The sequence below is a fragment of the Rhinolophus ferrumequinum genome, chromosome 21, assembly GCF_004115265.2.
Source record: "Rhinolophus ferrumequinum isolate MPI-CBG mRhiFer1 chromosome 21, mRhiFer1_v1.p, whole genome shotgun sequence".
Classification (NCBI taxonomy): domain Eukaryota; kingdom Metazoa; phylum Chordata; class Mammalia; order Chiroptera; family Rhinolophidae; genus Rhinolophus; species Rhinolophus ferrumequinum.
The window spans coordinates 21,041,639-21,054,273 of NC_046304.1; the positions used below are offsets into that span (position 1 = coordinate 21,041,639).

The 12,635-nt window shown below is 37.9% G+C and overlaps 1 protein-coding gene across 2 annotated transcripts in view; it reads right to left on the bottom strand.

Annotated features, from left to right (window-relative positions):
- The window catches only part of MYO1D (myosin ID), a 287,794-nt gene that overhangs the window by 193,084 nt on the left and 82,075 nt on the right, over nucleotides 1–12,635 (bottom strand). For both annotated transcript variants that reach the window (XM_033091580.1, XM_033091581.1), the window contains exons 4-8: nucleotides 11,694–11,859; nucleotides 10,352–10,405; nucleotides 8,585–8,680; nucleotides 4,816–4,932; nucleotides 2,905–3,108 (exon numbers count right to left, since the gene is read on the bottom strand). In XM_033091580.1, coding sequence (XP_032947471.1) covers nucleotides 2,905–3,108; nucleotides 4,816–4,932; nucleotides 8,585–8,680; nucleotides 10,352–10,405; nucleotides 11,694–11,859 — 637 coding nt within the window. The remainder of the gene's footprint in view (nucleotides 1–2,904; nucleotides 3,109–4,815; nucleotides 4,933–8,584; nucleotides 8,681–10,351; nucleotides 10,406–11,693; nucleotides 11,860–12,635) is intronic.

The following is a 12,635-nucleotide window of genomic DNA, read 5'->3' on the forward strand; positions in this document are numbered from 1 at the left end:
GTTGCCCATTGGGAATGAGTCCTCCGTTCAGATTTGTGTTAACGTTTGAAATGCCTATCCTCCTTCTTATCCTTGTTTAGGATATCTGCTATTACCCGAAGCAAAACAATAAGAAATGTAGACTGTCAAAAAAAACACAACACGATGGATGCGAAACTAAAGTACATAGTTTGGATTTTTAACATTGTTGGTCACTACCCGTGTTGTATTCCAACAACATTCCCCAGGCTCGTTTCTGTGCCCAGCTATCTCAATAATTTGTCTACTCCCTCGTGTAAGTCGCTTCTTTGCTTTGTTGTTAACCTCATCAACTATAAAAAGTGGGACACCAATGAGTTAATAACTATGTTCCACTAAAGCTCTATAAATTCGAGAAATATAAATATTGATTTGTGACGCTAAACAAAGATCTGAGCCAAAGGCTACAGTGTGAAATTCCTTGAGAATCAAAGACGCGGTCCAATGCACAAGGATACACACACCAAGTCACACGTAGGTACTGCACACTAACACACAGTCACATCCCGATGCCAACGTGCTCTGCCAATGTCACATTTTCAATAAGCCTTGACCGTCTCCCTCCAGCCACCACCTGGCTTTATTGATACACATCCACACACACTGCCTTCACTCTTCACCTCACCTTTACTCTTCAGTCCACTCATCTTTGATGAGCTCCCACTACTCCACTAAAATGGCTCCTCAAGAACCCCGAGCACCTGTATAGAGACACCTCCTTGTACCACTAGATGGACATCTTACTCAGATACTCAGCACCGCTCAGCTTAGTGTCCCACTCTCTTCATAAAACCTCCTCCTCCCTGGGATTCAGGGTGCCACACTTGCTGAATTTTCTTTTTATTTCACTGGCTGCTCCTTCTTGGTAACCTGTGGCAGGCCCTCCTCTACCTGACCTCTGAAAGATGGAATTCCTCGTACGTCGTCCTCTTCTTTTTACTCTCTAATACCTCCTAAGTTGTCCCACCCAATACTGAACAGTAGAACATAACACTACTCCCAAACGTGTTACCCCACGCAGACCTCTCCTCTGAGCTTCCGGTGCCTGCCTGCCTACCTGACCTCACTCATAGATGTCTCACAGACCTCTTGGACATACGTCCTATCGGGACTCTTGATCTTCCCACCCCACAAAACTGTCCTATCCTACTTTTAACCATGAATAAACAGCAAGAGAAACTCAGGAATTTATTTATTCTTTCAACAAACATTTGCCAAGTACTTACTATGTGTGGTTTGTTGGAGATACAGTACTAAGCAAACATAAACATGGTCTCAGTCTCTATGGAGCTTAGGGAGTAAGGTGAAGGCAAACTCACACACACACACACACACACACACACACACACACACACTAAAGGTGAAGTGCATGGGATCTGAGGAGAATTTAACCTGTTCAGTGTTGGGAGAGGCCAGGGAAGGCTTTTCTGAGAAAGTGGGCTCAGATCAGGATGAGTAAGAGTTAATTAATTAGGTGAGAGAGGAGGGAAGAGCAATCCAGGTAGAGGAAACAGCATGTGCAGGGGCCCTGTGGCTGGAAGGAGAAAGGGATAAGGACAACTTGTGAGGCCTGAGAGAAGACTAACGGCTGGAGTGAAGAAGGGAGGCTGGAATGTGGTTTGAAATGAGGCAGAACAGGTAGGTCGGAGCCAGACCGCGTTAAGGAATGTCCTTGATTCCATCATTTCCCAGACAAACAGGCCCTGTGGATTTTATTTTCCAAACACCTCTGGTCTCAACTCATCCTCTTCTCCCCATTGTCACTGCTACCTTCCTAGCCAAGCTGCCATTGTCTTTCTCCTGCATTATGCAAACAGTCCTTTGACTGGCCTCTTTGCTTCCACTCTTGCCCTACTCCTCTCCCTGCCTACCATCCCTCAATAAGATTCTCCATACTGAGGCCAAAGTGATTATTTTAAAAATTCAGACTTGATCTCACTGTCCCACCTTCAAATCTTCCATTCTCTACTGCACTTGGATAAATTCAAATTCTACCCGAGACTACAAAGCAAGCCTGAGACTTACAAGAGAAAAATATGGAATAGACAGCAACCTACTCAACCAGCAAAAAGAAAAGAAAATGTTAGACTTAAAAAAAATAAAACATTTGCAACACAGAAAACAGACAAAGGATTAAAGTTATTAGCTCTTACAAATTGACAATAAAACGATGACAGCCCCAAAGAAAGATGGACGAAGGATATATACCTGGGCAATTCTCAGAACAGATTTAAATACCTTATATGACAAGATGTTCAAATATACTAGTAATGAAAATTAAAGTAACAATGAGCTATTACTATGTACCCATAAAGTCAGTAAATTAAAGTTTAAAAATCAGTGTGCTTTTTGACTTGGCAGGCTCATTCCTGGGAGTCCATCTGGCTGAAATAAAAGCACATGTGTGTAGAGAGAGATACACTGGGCCAATGTGCAGCAATGTTTGGAGGGGCAAAAAAAAAAAAAAAGAAGCAAGGTGAATGACTTCAGAGGAGGCTGGTTAATAAATTATGGAACCATCACCACACAATGGCACACAGACATTGAACAGAATGGATCAGAACTCCTTCGGTGGACTAGAAGCAGACTTGCACGAAGCATTACTGAGTGAAACAAAATGGAAGGCCCTTGAGAAGTAAACATCATTCGCCTGCCAGTCAGTCAGCTTCGCTTTCTTCAGAACATTTTTCTGACAGTGGTGTTCATTTCCCAATTTGTAAAATGAGATGATCAAAATTCCAGTCAGGGTGGATTATTGCGACTGTGATGGACAAAAAGTTATCATTACGGGGTTTCACCTACTTTCAAGGAACATCTGAACACATCCTCACAGAAGCTTATTATAACTGCAACACCCGGCCCAGAGAATGCCAGTTAAAATCCCACCTTAGCGAAGGCATCTCTGCCATAGCTGGCTTCTTGTTCTGTGTGCTGCTTGTCAATGATGTCGCGCCCTGTTGCCACGGTCCGGTAAAGAAGGGCTTTCTCAACCATGTCTGCCTTGGTGGACAGCAGTTCTGCTATGATGGATACAACCTTGCCATTTTCAATAAGAGGCGTGTCACCATCCACGACAAATTTTAAATTTCCCTAATTCCAAAAGCGGAAAAGCAAGACACATCATTTCCGATGAAATTCTGAAATAGTATGTCAGGGATATCTGTGCCAATTTAAGATCTAATTCAAAGAGATTTTGTAGCACCTATTTTCCTAAATACATTTACATATCTCAACATATAAAAACCTAGTGCTTCAGTCATTTTTTCCCCTCTTCTCCAGATACCCATCTCTCTTTTAATTTTCAGTATATGTTTTTGATGGGTAGAAGTTTTATATTTTTATGTAGTCAAACATATACATCTTTTGCTTATGAACCTTTCTTTGGTGTCATACTTAGATCACCTGGATTCCAAAGATTTTTATGAATACTTAGAAGAATACTTAGAAGAATATCTTCTTCTAATAGTTATATAGTTTTTTCTTACGTTTAAGATTTTAATCCACCCAGAATTTATATTTGTCTGTGGTGTAAAGTAAGAATCTAATTTTATTTTTTTCCCTGATTGTTAGTTAGTGGCTTTGACACCATTTATTGAATAGCTTAGCTTTTCCTCCTAATTTGAAATGGCACCTCTATTATATATTAAATTCCCCAAAGTTTTTGAGTCTATTTATATTCTACTCACTTCACAAGCAAAAAGTACTTACTAACCATCTACCAAGTGTACTGCACATCAGCTAATCTGTTGATTAATCTGGTACTGAGTTTTGCAACAATTGTCAAGGTACTGTAGCTTTGACTATCATTTCAAGTCTTGTAGAATTAGTTATGTCTCCTCTCCTCCTTTTCCCCTACCCTACTACTCTTCTTTAATACATTTTATTTGATCGTCCTACATGTTTATTGTTCCAGGTAAATTCTAGAATCATTATGTCAACTTAGAAACAAAATTCCTGTTTGGATTCTGAAGGACATGGTTATACTATATTGATAAACTGGTTCAAAGAATGAAGCAACATATAAAATTAATGTCTTCTTAGGCAGGAACATTTATGTAAAATGTCACTTATATTGCTATGCATGTAATATTTTTATGTAGTTCCCACACATTTCTGATTAAATCTTGCTACATTAAAGTGCAAGGTAACTTTTATTCCAGATTTGACCTCATGCTGTCACTCGTTTATTGTAAGGTTACGTGTTCAGTTATATTTTAAAATCTCTAATTATATAAATAGCAATGAAAGAAGGCCGACACATGGTTCTTTTTGTCTTCTGAGTGTGGTGTGGTAGCAAATAACTGGACCATGACGTGGTCACCTTGGTCTACACAGTTGGCTGCCATGAACCGGCTGTGCCTTTGAGCCAGTCACGCCACCCATGTAGGGCTCATTTCCCAATTTGTACAATGAGATGATCAAATTCCAGTTCTAACGACCTGCGATTCCAATGTTTCAAATGTTGTTAGAAATTTATTCTGTTCAAAAGAGTTTTAGCTTAGACTGCTGTTGTCACATCACTGCTGACTTCTTTGATCCTTGAAATTAACCAGTTCTAAGTCCGACAAACCAGTAGGACAATGAACTAAAACCTATCATTGCTTGGAAAATGCTTCAAAATATTATAAAAGGATGGAGAAAACTACCGATATAGTAATTTCTTCCAACTTGGAGAGAATTTTTCTCTACATAAATTACTTTTAAAATCTAGAGGGGAAAAAAAAAACCCAAAATTTTCTGAAAGAACATCCTGTGTCCACAGGGAGGCAACAGATTCTCACAGGCATCCCTACTCACCAAGTGAAGAATAGCAGCCAAAATTTTATATACTGTCTGAATCTCCTCAGGTTTGAAGCCAATCACTTTCATGGCATCAGCTACTATTTTGAATTCTGCAGCATCATTGATAGACGACTGGGAATGAAAATGGAAAACTTAAGTCACAGACATTTCATCTGAGCATTGTAATCCCACAATTACGAAACTGAATTCAAGTTTAGCCAAGGTCTTGCTGCTTTTGTCGTATGTCAATGAGCATCCAGAGAAAATAAAAATGATTTCCAAGACAGAAACATCATTCAGCACACACAGTTCCCACTGCCGTCCCCCAAAATAAGCGCCACCTATTTTCTGGAACCTTCAGGGAGGAAGCAAGTCATGAGCTGGCTCAGAAAAGCTGATTGCCCCTCTGTGATAAATGAAGGAAACAGTATGGGAGGTGAGATCACAAAGGGAAATACTGACTATAGGAGTCTCTAAGGCCCATGCCTGGCTTTTGGTTCCATAGTTAGTCTTGTATAGGTTGGAAAGAAGACTCCCTCTCTTGGATGGTCAGGCTTCGGATCTCACAGGTTGAGGAAAAGCAAGCCCCTAAAGCAAAGCAACCTGCCTCAATCACTCAGCAAGCTAATAAATAGTCTGGGACTATAACTTCACTTTTTCACAAATATTCGGCACATCAGACCTTCTAACCAGTTCAGAGGGGTTTGCTACAGATTGTTTGTGTCCCCCCCAAATTTGTATGTTGAAATCCTAACCCCCAACATGAAGGTATTAGGAGGTGAGTGAGCCTGTGTGAGGTCATGAGGTCATGAGGGTGGAACCCCAGAGATCCCTCGTCCCTTCAGCCCTGTGAGGACACAGTGAGAAGGCACATCTATAAATCAGGAAGTGGGCCCTCCCCAGACGCCCTGGTCTTGGACTTCCCAGCCTCCAGAACTGTGAGAAATAAATGTCTGTTGTGTATAAGCCTCCCAGTTTATGGTATTTTTGTTGTAACAGCCCAACTGGACTAAGACAGGGTTCAAAGGTGATCACCTGTCTTGAGGAGCTGTAGCCATCAGGTTGGAAATAACAAGTGTGTCAACAGAAATTCACAATGAAGCAATGGTAACTGCCTAGCTTGGAAGTTCTCCTAAAGCAGCAGCTGCAGAGGGCCTGACTGATCCTTTCCTTGGTGACTTTCTCACCTGCTGAGGAAGGGCACAGGATGGAGTCCTCTCTGCCTGATGAGCAAGCGTAGGTTCCTCTAGTGTCCGGGACACAACCAGGCAACCTCCTCCACTTACCAGTTCTCTGACCTTGGGCAAGACACTTAACCTCACGGAGTCTCAATTTCCATGTGGGTAAAATGGGCATCATAATACAGCCCTTACAGGACTGTTATGAGAATTGAATGAGAATTTATATAGAGCACCTCCTTAGTTTTTAGTATATAAAATGCACTCAACAAATCATCAGATATTACTATTATTATAAGCTATAACCGTGTTGAAATTGCAAAGAAACTAGACCAAAAAAATCTAAATATCCTCCTGTGGGGAACTGTTGGCTGCTTACCTACTAGCCATCCTCCACCCCCCATTTCTTTCTTGCTGATAGAACCCTGATTGGTTCACTCTTGTCCAAGTGCGTGAGTACTTCGGGATTGGTCTCCCCAGCCTCAGGAGGTAAATCTTCATTGGTCTAAACTAATCACAATCATCTTATTTCCATTACCAAGTGACAAGTCAGCCATGGGCATGTGATGCCGTTCTAATCCATAAGACAGGAGGTTGCCCTGGCTCATAAAGGGACATAAGCCAGGAACATTTCCTCTGCCTGTGCCTCCTGGAACTGCTGCTGCCATTTTGGGACCATGAGGAAAATCAGCCTAAGCAGACGAGCCAAATCCAGGGAGGATGGCAGAGTTGTAAGTTGCAGAAATAAACAAGTAACATCTGGGTCTCTATCAACACTGTTAAGGCATTGAATTCACCCACTCTGGAACTGCTCCATTTCATAGCTTCTTATTAGGTGAGATAATTAAGTTCCTTATCGTTTTTGGAGACTTTTAATTGAGTCTTATCGTATCTGCAACCCAAAATCTAAATTGTACATGAATCCTATACTGTAGGATAGTTAAGTAAAACTATGATACACAGAGTGCAATACTTTATAGTCATTAAAATCATTTGATTAATTTATATTTGTTAACATGGAAAGATATTAATAATTATAAAAAAAGAGGGTTTATTTAATCAGGATTTATTATATGACTCCATTTATAAGTATATACACATAAACTGTTACCGATAATTATCTCTGGATGGTAAGCTTTAGTGTATTTTTGTTTCCTTTTGGTTGATATTTTTTTCAGGTTTAGACTATGATCATGTAATACTTCTTTATTTTTATTAGAGAGGAAGGAAAGAAGGGGAGAAGGAATAGGAATGAAAAATTTTGATGAAAAAGGGAACGTAAGCTAAATTTAGCTTAGAGAGAAGGCTAAGTGTTCATTTAACTCTTGTTTTCTATGGGGGCTCTACATGACCTGGCCAAAAGTAATTTGGTCAATAAGATCATTTGATAAAAAGGAATTATTCCAGTCATTGGCTTTTCAAGTGTTGATTTTACAATCCTTTATACATCTCTAGTACCTCTGGCCTATTCTCAGAAGGCTGGCTGGAGTGTTGCCCTGTAGTGTTTTGTTTGTTTTCAATTAATTTTCAGCCAAACATCCTGCTCTTAGGCGATTTGTAAAAGTAAAAAATTCATGCAACTTAAATGTCAAACAGTGGAAAATTAATTGTAAAGCCATAAATATCATTTATTTCTATGTATGGCGCTAAAAATACAGGTAACCAATGATGCAGGTATAATTAGCTTAAGATGAATAATAAAAACTTAAAAATAAACAGAACCTCTCCCACATCTTAGAAGCTTTCCTTTTATAAATTCTTGTATTTTCCCCCCAACTATAACAACAATGCATTTTTAATTATAGAAGAAATTTAAATTATGGAAAATCAGAATACAAATTATCTATAATCTCATCCATCCAGATTAAACAATTAAAACCTTGGTCTCTTTCCCTCTATATCTTATTTTATGTATTTACATACAGTATCTTTTCCCCAAACAAAATAGGATAATGCTGTAATTGTTTTATAACCTATCATTAACAAACTAGTATATTATTAGGATTAGCTGAAAAATGACTCACAGAAAACTAATTAGAAATAAAAGAACAAAAAGTACCTGCATATGTGTGTGCAATGGCTTACATGCCAGGGAACGGAAAAAAATGGAAAAATTTGAAAGCTGAACACAAATGCTCCGAAGGTCACGAAACTATTTCTAGGATATATCAAAATCAATGTTTCAAAAAATAGTGAATGGAGAACTTTGATAGTAATTTCAACCAAAACGCTTTTAAATTTTCTTTTGTCTTAACAACTTGCCTTTGGCCAAATCATATGGTACCTTCTTTTGAGGTGGATTTCCCAGTCATATCAATATTTTTATCGTGTTAAAAGAAAAGGAAGAGGATTAAAAATTAAAACACAAAATCACAAGAGAGAAACTTCTTTCCTGTCAGATGGTGACAAAATATAGTAATGGGTTATTAAGCAAAGTTGTTGAGTCAATAATGTAGTGAATCTCTGTCCCTGACAATTTTAATAATAGAATAAAAGAGTAATTCATTTGCCTAAAGGCAGCAGGCTGGACTAGATAATTATTTAATGTCCCCTCTGATTCTTTGTCTGATTCTATATCTGGGCAATCTCAAAGAGGAAACTCTCACCTTTAATTGAGCTCCTACATGTATATAGTTGTAGGAAGAGAGGGATTTCTGGAGATGTAGAGAGCGTAGCATCTGTTCTGAACCTCCTTGGAGTAGCTGAAAAATAATTTAAAATAAGTTGGTAACATACTTATTGAACTAGATATACCAGACAGTTTAACAATGGCAATCTATAATAGCTTTTATTCATTTTCTGGGCTTAATTCAGTTAGGTCCTCCTGTTTCTGGTTTTAAAGAATTTCTTTCTTTCCTTTTTTTTTTTTTAACCTTAAAGGTAAATGGCTTCCATAGCTATCAGTCATGAAGAATGCTTTACAATCAGGAATAAAATTGCTTAAAAAGCCTTAGAGCTTTTACGACGTAGCTGGCATAAAAGGTTCTTGTTTTCTATGGTCGTTTGTAAAACAGGAGCTTATGCTTCGTGCTGGTCACTTGGTTAGCAGCCTTATTATCCAGACAGGATAGAGCTGTGTTTCAGAATTCAGGATCAGTCAATATTGCCACGGAAGTAAGAGGTATCATCAGACAGTCATGTGCTGGTTACAGTGGGAAAAAATAGCTTTTCCTCATCAATCTCTGTGTCTCAGGAAAGGAAGACAAGTGGATAACTATAGTGTTGGACAAAGACAAATTTTAATACTTTCATTCAAGTGGGAAAAAACACTGGGAAAAAGTTATGGGTTCTGGAAATAGATAGAACTCTCTTATGTTTGGTAGAAAAATCGTTTATTGAAAACATGGCAAATTGTCAACAAAAACACAAATACAATAGAGGTAACTCTTTTACATAGAACATGTGTTTGGAAGGCATTATGTTTAAATTATATTAAACTGTATGCTTTATTTAAAAGGTATAATTATCATAATTAAAAAATTGATCTTTTAAACAATATATACCAGAACTTATACATACAAATGAGTACTTTCTATCAAAGCAGTTACCTAGAAGAAACTAAACTCAGCTGAATCTGTCACCATTCAATCACCTTCAGAGATAGTTTACATGTGGAAATCAAACTTACTGATTTATAGTTGTATTTTATTAAAAAAAAATCTAAGACAGTATTGTTTAATCTGGTCGTCTACTTTATTTATTAGTATTGGTTTATATTACATCGGGCTTTAAAAAATTATAATAATGTATCAAAATAGTTCTCTGAGTAAATCGATTTGCCAACAGGAGGGCTGTTTTAAAAGAGTTTGTCTTAGTCTCTAAAAGCATTCCCAAAAGAGCTACTCAAAATTTATTTTTCTAAGCAATCACAGTTTTGATGGGATAAAGAAGACAATTCCCTTGAATTAATAAATCCAGTTGTGTGTGTGTCTTTTTTTTAAGTAATCATATTGCTTTATAATCTCCATGAGCAAAATAAACTGAGCTTGTGTTCCCATCTCTGGAGCTCCCAAATAAGGGAACAACAGCTTCGATTCCAAGTGAAACAAAATCAATTTCACATATTCAGGATTTCCCATTTCAAGAGCTTTTACAAGTTGTTAAAACAGCTACCTACACTGCAAAGAAAGGTAGGTAATGTTCAACCAAGGCAGCCACCTGTTTGATTAACCACCTGCCAGCTCTTGCTAACAGTCATGCTCATCAAATCTCTGAAGAGGCTTGTGGGATAGGGTGTGTGCATGTGTGCACACGAGTGTAACATGTCATGGGAGCCAAGGGAGGCACAAGACGGGAGAGTCTCCACATAAAACATTCATTTCCTGCACAACTGAGCAAATGATCAATTATCTGCATACCAGCAGATTACTAACCTGATAGAAAGAATGAAAACTTCTTTCTCCTGGCTGTTGCACAATCACTCGAGACTAAGGAAAAAACACATTAAAATCGTTAACCTGAGGATGCGCCCCTAAAACAAAACAGAAGCCACTTTCTCAGGGAATCCTGTATCAACAGGGCATTTGAAGGTTCTAAAGACCCCAAGGATAGTACCCACTGAGAACTACGTCTCCTCTATGCGGTTTTCTGTGCAGTTTTTTTTTGTTTGTTTTTGTTTCTGTGCAGTTTTTGATAATTCTTTTTACTGCTTAAGACCGAGTTCCCTCAACTTTCTGAAAATAAAGTTATTTTGATTTTTTTTAACCTTGACCCTAAAGATGGAATTTCTTAGGGGGAAAGAAACTGGAAGTGAGGAGAACAGGAAGGACAGTTAGGGAGGCACAGCCTCAACATTCTGTTCCCCAGGGTCTGCTGGCATTTCCCAGAGCAATGCCTTATATCCTGTGATAAAATTTGTTGAGCAACATCAGTCTATAGAGACCCCTGCCTTAGATGCCGCCCAAAAGACTGCTATTAAGAGGCTGCTATTATGAAAATGTGTGTTCAGTCACAGGGATCATTTGATTACATATGCACATAAAGTGAAGTCATGAAACATTTTAGAAAAAACACAAATAATACCTGGCATTGCCTGTTCTTTTTTCCCTGACTGATAAAGACATTTTATTTTAACTGACTGATTAAAAACATTACTCCTTTAATAGCCTGACTTCAATTTAACAACAAAAGCAAAAAATTATACTGCATTATACTGTCATAAAAGATGCTATGAACAAAGGGAAACTAGAATAAAGGAGATTTGAAATTAATTTAAATAAAAACACATGGGAGTATCACATCAATATGTTGCACACCTTAAACTTACACGATGTGATATGTCAATTGTATCTCAATTTAAAAAAGAGTTGTATGGGCATGGTTATTTGAAAAGAGTGTTATTTCGGAGGGTGGGTATGATAGCTCTTCTGTAACACATTTAAAAAAACAAACATGTGGGAGGTGATGATGTGTAAAAAGGGTAGAACTGATTCGTCCTAGATTGGTTTTTGGTTAAACCTTACCCAGAAGTTGGCACATATTCATATACCATTCCTACCCCCTCCCACACACATACCTAAATCTTCAGTCCGTAACTTTTTCAACTTGATATTGTAAGTGTTAATAAGAGAACACAATGAGGAATAGGAAGGGGGTGGGGAGAATAGGATTGAAAGTTATTTTGAAGCAATTAAAGAAATTCTATAAACACATTTAGGTATATAAAAAACATTCAGCACTTGAAAACATCACCCACAGAAATCATGCACATTTTACCTTCTCCAATAAGTAGTTACTGATATGTCCACCAATAGGGTCCCCCTTGAAATCAAAATTGATGTCCATGTATTTCCCAAACCGGCTAGAGTTGTCATTGCGGTTGGTTTTGGCATTTCCAAAAGCTTCCAGGACACAGTTGGACTTAAGCAACATGTTCTTCACTCTTGAACACAGATAAATGAAAGTCATTATAAAAAGTTTTGAAGGTTGGGCCTTTAAGAAAACTAGATTTCATTAAAAGATATGCAAATGTGTATACAGAGATGCTGACTGCAATATTTGCAATATCAAATGAAAACAAAACAAACAACCTAAATGTCCAACAATAGGCATGGATAAAAATAAATTTCTCTTTTCCAGTATAATATATACTGACATAGAAAGATGCCCAGAATATATTGAGTGAGAAATTAAGTTGCAAAATAAGACGTATGTAGGATCTCTGTGTGTATGCACGTGCATGTGTGGGCATGTAAGTGTTTGTGCATGCAAACGGGAGTGTGTGCGCTCAGGCACATATGTTAGTAAATGTTTCAAAATCTGGAGGGAACAGCACACTTCCCTGTAGTTACCGAGATTGATGGGGAAGGTAAGGTGGGGGTGTTCAGGGAACTTTCACTTTCAACATAACGCTGTAATTTTTAGTTTTTCTTTTAAATGAACATGTTTTATTTACATAAAGAAAAACTTTAAAAAGTGTGTTCTAAAAAGAAAGAATAAATGATACAGAAAATGATGCAATTTTTAGAACTACTTGCTTGTAAAGCCTAGAATTGTGAAATTTTTTTTCCACTGTAAGAATAATGCTTTAATGTCTAAAACAATCTTTAAATTCATAATCATCACTGATGCTCAAAACACCCTTATGGAGTGGGCAAACCAAGCAGTCTTATCCCCACTTAGAGATGAAAAAGAGAGACTAGAAAGGGCAATTTGCTG